The sequence below is a fragment of the Nicrophorus vespilloides genome, unplaced genomic scaffold, assembly GCF_001412225.1.
Source record: "Nicrophorus vespilloides isolate i.1.1-1 unplaced genomic scaffold, Nicve_v1.0, whole genome shotgun sequence".
NCBI classification, from domain to species: domain Eukaryota; kingdom Metazoa; phylum Arthropoda; class Insecta; order Coleoptera; family Silphidae; genus Nicrophorus; species Nicrophorus vespilloides.
The window spans coordinates 15,067-31,395 of NW_017099632.1; the positions used below are offsets into that span (position 1 = coordinate 15,067).

The 16,329-nt window shown below is 33.2% G+C and overlaps 3 protein-coding genes across 4 annotated transcripts in view; 1 reads left to right on the plus strand and 2 right to left on the minus strand.

The window, feature by feature from the left end:
• The first annotated feature begins 24 nt into the window (after positions 1–24).
• LOC108564916 (protein vav) lies at positions 25–7,481 on the plus strand. Of its 2 annotated transcripts, none has more exons than XM_017924114.1 (11): positions 25–401; positions 490–719; positions 775–950; positions 1,006–1,071; positions 3,454–3,607; positions 4,042–4,209; positions 4,270–4,590; positions 5,189–5,919; positions 5,975–6,094; positions 6,152–6,473; positions 6,806–7,481. In XM_017924114.1, exons 2-11 carry the CDS (start codon positions 492–494, stop codon positions 6,872–6,874), a joined length of 2,355 nt encoding a protein of 784 aa, XP_017779603.1. In that variant the 5' UTR covers positions 25–401; positions 490–491; the 3' UTR covers positions 6,875–7,481. The 2 variants fall into 2 exon arrangements, with proteins under 2 accessions (XP_017779603.1, XP_017779604.1); XM_017924115.1 differs by lacking the exon at positions 3,454–3,607 and adding an exon at positions 3,835–3,934 and having other exon boundaries at positions 31–401.
• Positions 7,482–8,022: 541 nt separating this feature from the next.
• Positions 8,023–10,954, minus strand: LOC108564918 (puff-specific protein Bx42). The gene is made up of 2 exons (XM_017924117.1): positions 10,794–10,954; positions 8,023–9,852 (listed from the first exon to the last, which is right to left on the minus strand). Exons 1-2 carry the CDS (start codon positions 10,805–10,807, stop codon positions 8,253–8,255), a joined length of 1,614 nt encoding a protein of 537 aa, XP_017779606.1. The 5' UTR covers positions 10,808–10,954; the 3' UTR covers positions 8,023–8,252.
• Positions 10,955–14,040: 3,086 nt separating this feature from the next.
• LOC108564915 (odorant receptor 85c-like) overlaps positions 14,041–16,329 on the minus strand; it is a 3,666-nt gene continuing 1,377 nt past the window's right edge. The window contains exons 3-6 of the mRNA XM_017924113.1: positions 14,854–14,955; positions 14,684–14,786; positions 14,469–14,624; positions 14,041–14,137 (exon numbers count right to left, since the gene is read on the minus strand). Coding sequence (XP_017779602.1) covers positions 14,078–14,137; positions 14,469–14,624; positions 14,684–14,786; positions 14,854–14,955 — 421 coding nt within the window. The 3' untranslated portion in view covers positions 14,041–14,077. The remainder of the gene's footprint in view (positions 14,138–14,468; positions 14,625–14,683; positions 14,787–14,853; positions 14,956–16,329) is intronic.

The window sequence follows — 16,329 nt, forward strand, 5'->3', positions numbered from 1 at the left end:
AATAAACAAGTTTTTGTATATAAATATTGATTTAGGATTGGGACAATTGCTATCTGATTTCGAAGCGCGCATGGATCGGGATTAATTTGATAATTGCATCGAATTTGCATTCGATTTAGGTTTGCTGAAGAACTTCAGCGCACTTCAGGCGCTTAACATGAACGCAGGGGAGTACATTCGGTTTGCCTAATCTCCAATCCAATAAGCTCAATGTGACTCTGGATGTGTGTGTGATCTCTATGGAACTATACTTGATAAAGTGAACGGGGAAATTAAATTGTTTTTTTCAAACAAAAAAATATTGGATTCGGTTTCGTGCGAGAAGAAATATAAAAATAAGTATGTTGTTTGAAAAGAGGCAACACTCGTAGTACGAACGAAAACACGCAGCACAGTTGAAAGTGAGTTTCGCCGATTGTTTGATAAACAAGCGGCTATTTCTGATCCGTCGATATTTTCGAAATGTTCCGTTCATTTCGTCTCTTGCAGATATGGCTACAGCTTGTGTGGACAACGATGAGTTCTGGAGGGTGTGTGCCAATTGGCTTACACAGCTGGAGCTGCTCCGGGCAGATCACAGGGCCAACTGGAGTGAAGCCCTCATCGTTGACCTTGCCAGCACCCTCAGAGATGGAGTGCTCCTCTGCAATTTGCTCAACAAACTGGAGCCGGGATGCATAGATCCAAAAGACTTCAGCCAGAAGCCAGCCCTGGCTCAAGTAAGTCACATCAATTATCCTATCCATATTAATTCCAACACTTTTTCTTTTACAGTTTTTGTGTTTACGGAATATAACGTTATTTCTGACTACATGCAAGAACAATTTTGGCCTGTCAGATGATGAGCTCTTTGAGCCATCCATGCTTTTCGATTTAACAAACTTTCACTCAGTTCTGTGCACATTGTCAGCATTATCATTGACTCACAAATCTTTAAAAAGCAAAGTCCCGTAAGTCAAATTACCAGTTTGCATTTCATCACATCTTAATGCAATCCATTTATAGGGGATTTTCAGTGAAAGATGAAAAAACAGAAGAGGAGGAGGCCATATATCTCAGACTCAAATCAGTGTAAGTAATTCCATTTTAATTTACATTCAAGTTTGTTTTTTGTTAAATATTTGGTATACTAACAAAATTAATTATCTCAGTGTAGATAGCTACATTCAGATATCTTAATTTACTGTAAAAAGTACTATCTATTACATACATATTTTTGTATGTATATATTCATTTATTTTCACCATTAATTATTGTTATTAATTTCACAATCAATTTATCATATTGAATGTGGTGTAATTTCGTTATTAATTTTTTGCATTAACAGCAGTTTTTTTATGTCAAAAGTAATATAATATTTGGAATTTTGCACTTACTTAAATAAGCAAAATATTTAAAACAATAGAAAATAGTTACGGTTTGATTACCTTCAATACTGCAGTATTGCATGAAGGTCGCAGCTAGCAATTTATACATAATCTATGCATGTTTTCGAAGAAAAAATCTAGATATAATTTCAATACATTCATGTAAAAACAGGAAGTCCGATTAACGTTTGTCCTAATGACTAATCAAATATTTATGTTTTGCGTAAACGCGAGTAATTTTTAACATGTTTTTTTATTTATTTTTTAAATGTACGTAAATAATGTGGTTTATTAATCCGAACATAGTTTCCGATAATTAACTGCTGATTCTAATTGCGGTGATTCATGCATTATTCATTGATCATTTATACCATCCGGTCTCATTTAACCTTCTTCAAACGAACGACCAACGTTGTTTCATAATAATAATAATATTCATTAACTAGTCGATCAAATAATTAAATTTTGATTTATGAAGTTTATAATATGCAAATTATTATTGGAAGGAAATGAATGTAACGCAATATTCAAATTGAATAGAGAAGATTTAGTTATAATATAAGAAAATATGTTTGAGAGTTTTATTTATGAAATAGTCGGATTTATATCAGATGATAATTAATAACAGATACGTAATTATTTGATTTCATATCAGCATTCTTGAATTGAACAATTCTATAAATATTTTTGTTTTTATTAACTCACTGATATTTTACTGAAATTACGTTAATTTCTTACGTAAACTTACATCATAATACTATATTTTTTAAAAAATTAAATTAACCACTTGAGATTGTGACTCAGATCCGTCTCCCGCACAAATAGTAATTTCAACTATATGAGAGTAATTCAGAAATTTAGAAAATATGATGAAAATTTATATAATCTAGATCAGGGTTTTCCCAAACGTAGAACATATTATGTAATCGGCACTAAGTAAAATAAAATTGTAGTTGAAAATTGAGAAAACATTTATTATATATGTTACAGTAAAAGTACATAATCTGTAAATGTAAATGTATACACTTACCCAATGACGCAAAAAAAAACAAATCATACAAACACAAAGACCTAGAAAAACCTTGATATATAACAACTGTATCTCGTATTTATTATTTTCAACTTTTACAGACATACGTAGGTAGATGTAAAAATTTACTGGTAGAAGTAGATATGTGACGCTGCTCTCAGATTTATACTTACATTTACCTACAAGATCGGTAAATATATACATATACCGATTGTGTACTTTTACGTGACATATACTTTAGTAAATAACAGATATATTTAAAAATGACATTTTGAATCAAACATTTTGCTACTAAAATAAACATATTTATGATTTGCAAATCTCTTAACTGATTTTTTACTCTAACAGCTATAAATTTAGTAATTTAAAATATTTAAAATCCTGACTATTTATGACTCAAAATAACCACATATTATGTAAACATATTGTATAAATATTATTATTTTTTTTTAACCGCAGTTTATATAATATTGAGTGTAAAACTAAAATTATAATATTGCAGTTATTAATGGGTAAAATTGTTAATTATTGTAAGGTCTATCGACTTTGGTTTTTCTGTTATAATTATTTATAGTTTGTTGAAACATTAATTTACTTTTAAGAAAATATAACTGAGTTAAATGGAACTTTTGTTTATGTTTTTTCATTTCAATCAGTTTGAATTTTTAGAAAGACAAGCTGCACAAATATCTATTAATAGAATTCCATTTCTTATGCCAATGTTATAAATATATAATATTATCAAGGATATTTAAAAAAAATAATTATACGACAGTATTCCAACATTTGTTTTTTGTTTATTTGCGTGCATTTCTTGGAATCATTATTACCGCGAAATTCTAATTTTGTCGCTGTGTTATCGATTGGATTAATGAGCAGGTAGAGCCGATGGCTTATCTGAAGCAAATGTAAATAGCTTGCACTACATTCCATGATGAATTGATGCCGTTGTGCACACTCTCTGGAGTCTACTCTACTATGTAGCTCTTCATTCTTATATTATTTTCTGCCTGTTTCCCCCAGTTTGTTAATGCAATTTGTATTCATTTGGTGCAGCGTTGTGAGTGATTTGAGGCCTGTGGCAAGCGGGGGTGGTGTGAACGAGCCCAGTTGGCTCCAGTTCACCATCCCTTGTCCGAGGCCGGATGATAGAGAGGAGGAGGTCTACGATGATCTCTGCTATGTCACTTTTTCTTCTTGTTTACCCGAGGTACTTACTGGATTGCACAGACAACATAAATACCAAAAAAAAAATCAAATGCTGTAGTTTCCTTTTAGAATCTTTGACTCCAATCTCTTAGTCCAATTAGGCTGTAATTATCATTTAATTTACCTTCCGCATGCGATTTTACTTTTACACTTTTTTACTTTATGATTACTATTGTTTTATAGTTTCGTTTAGTTTTTTTTTTTTGCATTTTCGTTTTGTTATATTAGTAAACCGCCCCCGGCTATGTACGACAATGTCGATTACTATGCCTCGCTGACGGCGTCAGGTGAGGAGATTTACCAGGATCTTTGCTCGATTAGACAAGACGTAAGTGTAGCACAAATCTCCATTGAACAGCTTCTTAGAATTTAGCATTTCCTCTTGTTGTTTGATATGCAAATTAATGCCACCACGGCCCCGTGTTTCCCGTGCAGCTCGTCGGATCGCAGCCTCTGGAAAAAAGGGATTACGTCATAAAGGAATTAATGGACACGGAGAGTAACTACGTGGACGTGCTCAGCAAAATACAGAAGTATTACATCAATCCGCTCGTCAAGTACATGAATCCGGACGATCACAATACGATTTTCAATTACATTAATGTATGAACAAGCAGTTTATTTATCATCTTTGGCATAGATATAAATATTTTTGTCTTGCAGGATTTGCTCACTATACATTTAGACTTTAGGAATCAGCTTATAGATATTCAGGTGGATAAAACGAAAAAGCTGAGCGCTATTTTCATGGGCATGAGGGAGAGGTTCCTCATATATGGCTCATTTTGCTCTAATTTAATGGATGCTACCAATCTTCTGCAAGATCTGTGCGATAACAGCGAGATTCTTTGTATGGCCGTCGCCAAGTCTGACAAAGAAGCGAACTCTGGTAAATTCAAGCTTAGGGATTTATTGCAAGTTCCGATGCAGAGAATATTGAAGTATCATTTGCTACTGGAAAAACTAGTCGAATCTACAGACCCCGTAAGTCTACTAACTATTCGTCATATCATAAATACACATTGGTTTATCATATACTCGTGTTCTACACAAATCTCTAAATCTGCTATTTGCACAGTATTAACTGATAAATGCAACATCGTAGTAATATCTATAGTTAAAAGATCATTCATTCATAAAAACTACTGATAAAGTCCTCGCGAGTTATCAAAGATAAGACTCTACCTATCTTAGTAGCATGCTTTATGTAACTAATAGTATTTGGTTGGATATAAACAGATAATATAGAACAAAGTTGTGTGTACACAACAGACAATGCAAAGCAGTTTCTTTGAACAAATTAATTTACTGCTACAAACTACGCGTTAATTCCAAAGTAAATTATCAAGTATTTGTATTTCGCATAATTTGTATTTATAGCATAGCTTGCTCATTTAGCAAGTATCATCTGGTATACTGTCGACTTGATAATAATAAAAACTAATAAGTAAAACTTAAACAATACTTTTGATGTATTGTGATCATTAAACTTATTTATTATATTTATATTAAAAATTTATTAAATTAAGAAAATAAAAGTAATTAAGAAAAGTAAGTAATATAAGAAATTAATAATTTTCAGAATCATGAAGAATATAAAGAACTGAAGAGGGCTCGTGAAGCGATGGTGGACGTCGCGAATTATATAAACGAAATGGCCAGAGATAAAGACCATCTGAATGTGCTGAAGGAGGTGCGTAAGAACATGGTGTGGGATGGAAACGATTTCCCTATAGAAACTTGCGGTCGGTTACGAAAGGATGGTGAAATCAAAGTGAAAGAACACTCTGAGAAGGCAACAAAGTCCCGCTACGTGTTCATCTTCGACAAGTATATGTTCCTCACGAAGCAGACGCGTCCGAATCAGTTCATGTTTAGGGGGAAGTTGGACCTGGCCGACTTCACGATCGAGGACCACAATAACAGAGCTCTCATGAACCAAGGTCCTCGATGGGCATACCAATGGCACATGTTTAACAGCAGAAGATCGGTGGTGTACACCATGAGCGTGAAGAGTATAGAAAACAAGGAGATGATGATAAAAGCTATCAAGGACGCTATTGACAATATAAGGCCGAGCAGTTTATCCCTGACGAATCACCAGTTCACCATGTACAATTTCGAGAACCCCGTGTCTTGTAACCGTTGCTCAAAATACCTTAAAGGCCTAATCTACCAAGGATACAAGTGCGGAGTGTGCGGCATTGCCGTCCATAAGGAATGCATATGCACGTCAGGCCGTTGCGGCATTCCCCTACCCATTCGTCCCAGCTCTTCGTCTACGGAACCATTGGGTCTGCAGTCAAAACTATGGTACATCCCAACAAATACAATACAAACACTAGTAATAACTCCATGACAATCGTAGGTTTGCCGGTGAGAAAGACAGAGCGGAAGCCGCCGGTATATTGGAGAAGAGGAAACCGGGCACCTTCTTAGTCCGGATACGCATGCTGAACAATCCCGAGAAATACGCGCTCAGTCTAAAGTAATGACTTCCAACTGTTAACTTTTATCTTATTACATTATCGCATTTCTTTTTAAGGACTATGATAGGAGTAAAGCACATGAAGATCCTTTGCAACATGGAAGGAACCCAACCCAAATACCATCTGTCGATTTCCCGTTTCTTCGGTAGCGTCGAAGAGATGGTCGCAAATTACCAGCACGTCAGTTTGAAGGAGAACTTCGAGCGACTGGAAGAGTACGATAAGCTCGAGTATCCTTATAGACAAATCAAGTGCATGGCCACGCAATCTTATCATCCTGCAGAACCGGGACGTTTGTGGTTTGACGAGAAGGAAACCGTCATTATCATTGACAAAGAGGAAACAGATGGTTGGTCCAAAGGATTGGCACGTAGAGGCGTAAGTCAAAATTTCTATATAATTTTTGTAATATCGATAATGTAAATTTTATTTTTTTTAAATTTTTTTAAACATATTTCCGCATTAGTGTGGATACGTCAATCTGTTCGTTATCCGAATTTACATATCTTTGGCGACAGTTTCTTTGTTCGATTTGTTCGCAGTCCGAACTACAGTGGTTTACATTCTTAATTCTTGGTTACGAACGAAATATAAATTTACTATTTTCTCAAGAAATAAACATGTTGAATATTTTTTTTTCATAATTTTAATAACAATAGAATAATTTTATTTACTATACAAAGTTTGTAATTTATAATTTGGTTTTTCAGATGGGTTATTTTCCTACCAAATACGTTTGTGAACAGGAGGAAATTTTATACGATTTCACTTTCGACTAATAAACAACTGAACGAACTTTAGCTAGTCAAAAAAATGTAATGAAGAGAACGAAACAACAAATTTATTTTGCAATAATAAGAAAAAGGTCGTAAGTTGCAAAAAACGACAGAAGGCTCGAATCGTTTTAACACTTACGATCGTTTTAATTTCAAGTGATGTGATTTCGTTTTGTTCCAGCTGTCTGTAATAACGATTTTTAAAAAAAAAATACCATTCGCTGGGATATATACATATATCAAGAGTTATTTTCTGTGTTAGATAGCTCAAAAAATCTAGTTTCTTTTTTAATCTATACATATATATTTACTACGAAATTTTAAGGATTGATTATTTATATCCGGGGTTAAGCAAATGTTTCTACTATATTTCTGTAACTAAAAAAAAAACAATATTATGCGTGCAAATTGAAGTGCATTCTTTTATACGATAATCTTATTGATTATTCAAATAGAATTTGCATGTAATTGCGCATTCGATAGGCTACGTGAACTTTTAATGGAGGATATGATATCAATTATGTTGTCTCAACAATGTACACTTATGTATGTAATATTTTAGTAGTGCCATGTATTTTTTTCTGTTTCTTTTAAATTGTTTATTATTATTACTCTCTATTTTAAGCTTTATTGAGATTTTTTATTGCAAATTATTTATTTTCAAGTTATTGAATGATTCTTTATATATTTTATTTAAAATTTTAGTTGGTAAAATAATAATTGGATGCTGATAATTTCAAACCACTAGAAATTTATTAATTTAAAAAAACAAATGGGAATCTGAATCTCTGATTTCCGGCTTCATATTAATTGTTTCTTCATTATTGAAGATCATACGGGACATATCATTTGTATAATCTACTTACGGAATAATTACGCAACGCTGAGCATTCCATTATTTCTTTGTCATTCGATGTTATCCAGTATTTTGAAAGCTTGTGCCAAATATATAATACGACAAGGACAAAAACTGAGACGAGGAATTCGCAGAATGTAACGAATTAATTAGTAGTACATCGAAAGGAGTTTATAATATCGAGGTTTTCCGTCCCGAAACGTAAACGTGATGATGAATAAACTGTTCTCTTTTATTTTCTTCCTTTCGGGGTAGAATCAGTAACAAAGGATGAAGAAGAATAAAAAAAAATAACTAAACGTTTATGGTGTATTTGTGGAATACAATGATCGATGTAATATATATTTTACATAATAAAAAAATAATAAAAAGTTCGGATCATTGTAATAATACGAACGATTACAAAACAAACAAGAAATAAAGTATTAAAAAAAAACTAAATCGTACATCAATTAATTAATTTACACGTTGTCTATATATAAAAAAGAAATCATATTTATTGTATATACAATGTCAGCTGGTCTCTCAATCACGTCGTTTTCTCTTGTCCCTGTCATCCCTAGTTCTTTCAGGTTCCTTGCGTTTACTGGCCCTCTTCGCCTGACTTAAGAATTGATCCAAACCGAACGGATCCTCTTCCTTCTCAAACTGCACGGGGCCAGATCTGCCCGCTCCGCTGCGATCGGTGCCGCTGAATTCCTTGTCCGGAACGAAGCGATTTGTCTTCACCAACTTGTCGAGGTCTTCACCATAGACGTCCTTATCAATATTTTTGGAAGGTCTGTACAGGTTATTCGCCATTGTGCCACCTTCCCTGAATGGTTTATCATATACGTTATAACCATCATCCTCCCAGTAACCTTGTCCCAAACCTTGTGTTTGGCCGAACAGCCTATGATCAAATTGACCTTCGCTCGCCTGTCCCCTGGCTGGCATTCCGAGTGCGATCTGCTCGGAAATGTCACGATCTCTTTCGCGCTGCAATTTTGACCGCTTCTCCGGCGCCGCCCTCGCCAGATTCCTCTCCCTTGCCCTCTCTTTGTGCCTGTCCTGTCTCAACATATCTCTCTCACGTTCATCCTCATTGACCGACCTCTCATTCTCGTTAGCTGTGTGACTCTTAATACCCGCCCTTTCATCTCTGGCCTTTTGAGCCAACGCGCGCAAATGCTCTTCCTTTTGTTCCTTATCCTTCTGTGCCAACTTCCTTTCCAGCTGAGCTCTCGTTTCAACAGCTTCGCGAGCCTTTCTATCAGCTATATACAAAGCTTCAGCCAGTTTAGTGAAGTTCTCGCTGATGTGCACCTGCTGCAAACCCCTTCCATCGGCGGCCAAACGCTTATCCAATGGCACGGTGTAACCTTTGGCGTTCTTCCAGTTAGATATGCAAGGTGGGATCTTCCACTCCTTTTGTTCTTTAACGGTAACCCTTCTCGTTGGACTGTGAAGGACGGGAGCCGGCGGCGACGGTGGTCCCCTAGGTATTTTCTTATTGATCTTGAACCTTGGAGGCTCCATGGGATCAACCTGTGCTTCCACCAAACGGATAACCCTTTGTTTCGCACCGGAATTGAAGGCGGCGCCTTGCTGAGACGGTGTGTACCTAATGAACTCCGCTGGTCCCTGTCGTTCAGCACACCTCACCGGCATCGCAGCAGCAATTTTAGAGTTCGTGATCTTCATCAGCGCCTGCCTCGTCTTCTCCGTCACATCCTCGACGTCCTCCTGATTCGGTTTCTCTAAGCTCGGATCGTTCTCGTCCATAACCTCGACCGGCAGCAGATCCGACAATTTCGAATATACAATTTTATCTTTTGCATGTCCTTGCCTCGCGATTACGTCATATTTCACTTTTCCTTCAGAGTCCAACTGCACCGCCAATGCATTTGATGTGGATTCTTTACCCTTTTGTCCCATTTCCAGTGGATACTGCGCGACGTGGATTTCTGGGAACGCACCGCCATCTCCATAGTCTGTTGGATACCTCGGTATCCAGCCTCTGCGTTGTCCATATGGAGGCGCTATGGGCTGTGCCACAACCAAGACATTGCTTGGTTTATCCAGAGCCCTTTGTTTCCTCTCGTCATCACGGTCCCATACAGACTGCACAGGTGCAGGCAATATACTGTAAATAAAAACAATAATGAATTATACAATTATTTCATTACTTACAAATAATGAAGAGCTTTTTATCTATTACTGTATTACTTTAACCCTTTCATCACAGAATAATTATAATAATATCATTGGTACCAGGGGGACAAAGTCATATAAAAAATGTTTTTGTTTAAGAGTGTTCAAGAAATATGTACGTAGTGAGATAGTTTTGAAACTGTAAAAGTAACTTAATTGTTATTAATTCATAATACATTAACAATGAAATATAGTAAGCAAACTGATTTTTAAACACTCGAGAGGGTAGATGTAGTTCCCAAACAATGTTTATACATTATAACACATATATGAAGAAATATTAACAATATTTATTCTAATACTTTACAGTGTACAGTCTATGCAATATCATATTTCTTCACCACTTCCAAACTTCATTTAGATTTTGCTATTGTACCATTCCACAGCCACCTTTTGCTTGTCTTATGAATTCAATAACTTGACAAGAAAGATATGTGAGACCATGGCAAGATAATCGATATATTGAAAATAGGATACAGAACATATATAACATTTAAATGTCTTCAATTTACATTAACAAGTGTTGAATAATTAATCCTTCAACTCGTTGGTACCAATGAGTACCACTCCGAATATAAGGGTTAAGAGATGCAACATTATAATCATAACCAACATTAAAACAATGCCAAGTGATAATATAGTTGGTAGATGAAAGTAAATGATATTATCTCACATTCGACACTAGAAGTGTTAAAGTAAATTGTGTAAAGTTGAAAGCTTTCATCATATAAAATATTGAAATACAATACAGTTTGTTGAAAAACAAGGTACATAAACTGAATTTTTAGGATAAACCCAAGTAAAAATTAGCAAAAACATAATAATAAGTGAGGTTATAGATGCCAAGTGAAGAAACTAAGCTACTTAGCTTACCTGGTCAAATCCATATCTAGTAGTAAGAAATACACTTATAGTTCACAGAAACGTTAAACTAATACTAGATGATTACTAAATCCACTATTGAAAGAAATTGTTGTAATGCCCAGTGATGCCCAGAACGTCAAGCTACAACCATTAAATAAAAGAAACTACCAACATTGTAAAATAAAAATATTGTTTGGATGCGTTACAATTGCCAACCGAAGAATCAAATATGTTGACCGCAGCAGAAGATTACTGTAATTTGTTTTAAACTTAAATATAATTAAACATTTGTAGTGGCTGTTAAACCCGAAAGGGTTAGAAATAGGGCCGAAATAGGTTTATCTCAATAAATAAAAATGATATAAAGCTCTTTATTTAAAAAAAAAGTACAGTGGACCTCGATTAACGAGCACCTCGCATAACATTTCGCTTAACAAGCAAAATTAATTGTAAGAAAAATGACTCGCTTAACAAGTGAGTTAATGGTGTGTTGTTGAGTAGATTATCTCTTTATTCTCGGACGTATTTTTCTCTATTTTTTTTGTTTACTACTCACTAGATTTTCCCCAATTTGTAAGTATGGTTGCATACTTAGACACAACAGTTAATAATCCAAAGTTTTATAATATAATACGGTGGCAATCGCAAGCCCGAGAACCGAAATCCCGTCTATTGAAATCCCGTCGTTCGAAATCCCGAGTGTATTGAAATCCTGACGTTCGAAATCCAGACGTTCAAAATCCCGACAATCTAAAACTTAATAAGATTATTAATTGTTGTTATTTATTGTTAATAACATAAACTAATTGTATTATAGAATATTTCTTATTCTTAAGTTTTATAATGAATAAGTCAACGAAAAAAAAAAAGACAATAATAATTAATATTATTTATTGTTATTAAGAATAAATAACAACAATTAATAATCGGGCAAAAGAGCCATCGATCTAGGTTTTAAAATATTTTTTTTCAGTATCCGTCGTACCTTTTAAAATATAGTACTATAATTTAAAAATGTTATTGTAGTAATTATAATAATAAAAGACACTGTCGGGATTATGGTAGTCGGGATTTCGAACGTCGGGCTTTCAATAGACGGTCTTTCAGTGGTCGGGCTTGCGATATAGACCCATATAATATAGTCCAGAATTTTCATTTATTATATTATTATTTGATAATAATTTTATCATAATCAAAACAAAAATTAATTTCATTGATTTTGTAACTAACTTTCGGTTTTTTTTTTAATATGAAATAATAATAACTCACCATCTTACAACAAAGTAATATCTAAACATATATTATATGAGCCGTTATTTTTGAAAGTACTATAAATCCATTTTTGGAAAAAATGAGTTTATGAGTTTATTTATAATTTTACATTAATTGGAGCATGATTTCTTGATAAACTAATCAAATCAATTTTTCTACATAATATTATCGCAAAATTGAAAGTAAGATAAATATTTTTTTAGCATTAATGTAAAAATGTAAAAAGTCTAAATCTAATAATGATAGAAAAAAGAACTTTTTTATTGCAATTATTATTGATTTTACTACAGTGTGCAATGCTCTTTAACAGATATTATCTGATTGTGTTTTCTATTCTTTCGCAATTTCTACAATTTGGTTTGTGTTTCTTATACTAATCGATTACAGCGTCAGTATTATTTAAATATAATTGTTATAAATAATTTAAGATATTACAATGAGTTCACATAAGATCAAGAAGACGTTTTTTTATTCAAATAATGAAAGCAGTTTAAGAAATATTAATTCAAGATTGCTTCAACCTAAGAAGAAGATAAGAATTTTTGAATTATCAGATTCAACCACTGACGAAGACGACGTTACTAATTTTCGATCACATTATGAAAAGTTTTCAGATTTTTAATATAAATTAATTCATAATTAATAATAATAATTTATTGGCCAAACATTAATACATAAGAAGAAGAAAAAAAAGTACAATTTATACATAAATAAATGTTAACATATAATAAAAAATATATATCAATAGGCTGACCAAAGGGCTTAATTCATAATAAACTTGATTATTTGTGTAGTTTTTCGTCATTTTAATTATTATTTTTTACATTAAAAATGTCTTTAAATTTTTTTTTATGTCGTAATAATTTTATTCACAATCTGTTCATCAATGTGAACATTGAGTAAATTTATTTGGATAGTTATCATAATGGTGATGATTTTGAACATTAATAATTACTTAAATCTATATACTAAATCTAGTGGCTGTTTGTGGTTTCACTTTGTATATAAAACATTTATTTTCCATTGATAATTTCGACATTTTCCCTAGAAACCAATACAGTTTTCTAAACTTTATATCTAATCGCTCCCTCTTAGCCTGAATGTGATCTTTCCAGGAGAGACTTCTGTCGTGATGCATGTCTAGATATTTGACTTTTGTTGCTTTGGGCGATCTTGTCCATTAAGTCTTACAGTTGGTGTCCTTAACGTGAATGTGATATGCACGGATTTCATTTCGTTAACTGCTATTCTCCGTTTTTTAAGCCATTTTTGTAGCTTATCTAAATTTTCCTGCAGATATTGAAATGCTACTGCTGAATTATAATATGATGCCAAGATTGCTATATCATCAGGGAATGTTGCAATCGTAGTGTTGCTAGTTTTAAGAATATCTGCCGTGTATAGAAGGTAAAGCAGTGGTCCTAAAACTCTTCCCTGCGGCACCACTGATTCTATTGGATATAAAACACCGATTTTTCGTCTTCTATTTTTACTAGAAACATTCTATTATCGAGGTTTTATTATTTTAAAATTATTATATGAGAAGTTCATCTTCCGAGATGCCCGAGATGCCAAACTTAGTCAAATGTTTGCGATATATCTAAAAAAGCAGCCGAGAAGTATCTTTTACTTTCCAATTCTTGGTAGATGGTATTTACTAATCAGTTTACTTGCTTAATTGTGATGTGTTTGCAACGAAAGCCAAACTGATGGTCTGGTATCAGCTTATTTGACGCAATAATAGGTTGCAGGTATACAAATATTTACTTAGTTTCATATTGATTTTATTTTTTAAAATATGATATAATAGAAAGTGGCATAAGTCCACTAGGATTCTAACAATTTTAACAATTACTATTGCATAATGATTAACGTTTACCAATATTTTTAAATAGATTCAAAAGCAAAGTTTTAAATAAATATGAAAAAATGGACTTATACCACACATTCAAAAATAACGGTTCACATAATTCCTGTGCAACAATTAATGAAATACAATATTATCATTATTAATAAATCGCTCATTTTTGCGCCTTCATATTTTGCATAATTAAGAGGAATGAATATGTCGTTTTGAAAACCTGCGAAAAAAAGAAAATTAATAATTCAATCAGTATTTCCTAAATACACATTTAAATAAAATAGTAGGTAAGAATATTTTCCTAGAAAATAATTACTTTTCAATGTACAGCAATACCTTGCATAGTCCGATTTCAATCAGTCCGGTTTGATAATTTCAAGAACAAATTAAATTTTAATAAAAATAAATCCTAAAAAATACTCTTTTTTATACGTTGATGATCTTTTTTTTGCTTCTTTTGTGTGGTTTGAAAGTCATCGATTAGTCTGATTTCAAACAGTCCGGGTGGTATTGCTGTACATACAAACATTAAAAGTATTAATAATTCTTACAGCAGTTATAGCTCCTCGATAGATTTCCGTCAAACCACCGGCCTTAAAAACGAACTCTTTCTGAGCTGCAACTATGCACATTACCATCGATTTGCGGAATTCCTTGGAGCCGTCCTCCCAATTGTTGAAATAGAACGAGTTCGGTAATTCTTCTATCTACGCTCAAAAGTTAAATATATTATATCTTTATAAATGGTTAGTATACAACTTCTTACAGCAACTCCGAGAGACGTGGCCAAAAAACAGTATAAAGCAAATAGCAGATTCATCATGCAAATGTAGGACGTACTGAGAAATTTATTTCCAGTGCTTCCAACACTAATAATTTCGAAATAATTAGAAATGAAATTAATTTGCAAGTTAATATGATATGGATGAAGCTTACTTGCTTGTCAGCATGTAGAGATTCATGCATGTCGCCCCGATTGTCATCAGATATTGACCGAACAAAGGGATGCTGTATATTCGTTGAATATCGGATACTAAACTAAAAATAAACAAGAAATTACATTAAAAAAAAATGTAATATTAAAATATCACACTGAACAGCAAAATAATCCCGCAGGCCGACGATACCAAATACTTGGGCTTGTTCTTGGATCGCCGACTTACGTGGAAGAAGCACATCGCAACCAAGAGGAAGCAACTGGGCAAGAAGTTCGCGAAGTTGTATTGGCTGATCGGAAGAAGATCACAATTATTCCTCGAAATGCAAATACACTCGACTTCTCGGTATGGGTCATTTTACAGGAAAATGTCGGTACTAAAGAATACCAGAGTACTGATGTGTATGTGATGCGTAACCATTGGTATACGACTATTGGCAGATTGAAAAGTTTTGGAAGGGAATAACCAATTTTATGGTACAAAAAAAATATTTTAAAATTGTAGTTTAAACCATTTAGTCCAACGTTCTAATAATTCTAAACTATGTTTATAATGATTTGTATCAATGCTTGCAAAATAACTATCCACATCATTTTATTAACCATATGGCGTATTATGTATATGGGACATGGCACAAAAAAAGGTTGGAAACCGCTGGTCTACGGCATCAGTTGCTTCTAGGTTGGATTAAAAACGATTTCCAGAAACAATTTTTGATTTTGGTGATAGATTATTTTCTATTTCTATAAACCATGTCTTTTTTCACGCACTTTTTCATCCAATTTAACCAACAGACTTGTACTATATTTCTTTTACTTCTCTTAAGATAATCTATTAACTAAATTCCTTTTGCATCCCAAAAAAAACTGATGCCATGACCTTTCCTATCTTTGCCTTCATTGGTGTACTTGAACCATCTTCTAACCATTGTTTAGATTGCTTTAATACATTTATCATTTCGGTATGAATTTCTGGTTTCGTGTTTTTTCCCTCTTAAAAAAACGTACACGTCTACTTTAAACTGCTCGTAAACAACAAATGATAAAGAGATTAAAAACTGTCGTTTTATTAATGGATTACATGTTTCGTTTTCAAAATTATCCAAAATTTCCCTTATTTATAACGCGACAATGCGAGCAGTGCATCCAATTTTACCGTTGTTTACCAGTAAATGGTAAATATTTTTAGTCAAAATCGGTTTACCTACCGGTAAATTACTGGTATTTTTTTTATTGAAATTTTTGTGTGCAAAACGGCGATTTTATAAGTAGCAAAATAATGATGCTAATTAATACAAATATTGAAGCGCCGTTTGATTTTCCCACCTCTATTTAATAAAATAATATTTATCTAAATTTTTACGCAAAATCACTTTCAATTTTTAAGTAAAAAATACCGAATTTACCGGTAAAACGTTTTACCGGTAATGGAAGCGATGTTTGAGGGAATGTTCAAAATATTGTTCACTGCCAAA

Coding starts and splice junctions, on each gene's coding strand:
- LOC108564916 (XM_017924114.1), top strand. CDS start 492: ATGGCTACAGCTTGTGTGGACAACGATGAGTTCTGGAGGGTGTGTGCC. Junction 951..1,005: donor TCTTTAAAAAGCAAAGTCCC/GTAAGTCAAATT, acceptor ATCCATTTATAG/GGGATTTTCAGTGAAAGATG. Junction 1,072..3,453: donor TATCTCAGACTCAAATCAGT/GTAAGTAATTCC, acceptor CATTTGGTGCAG/CGTTGTGAGTGATTTGAGGC.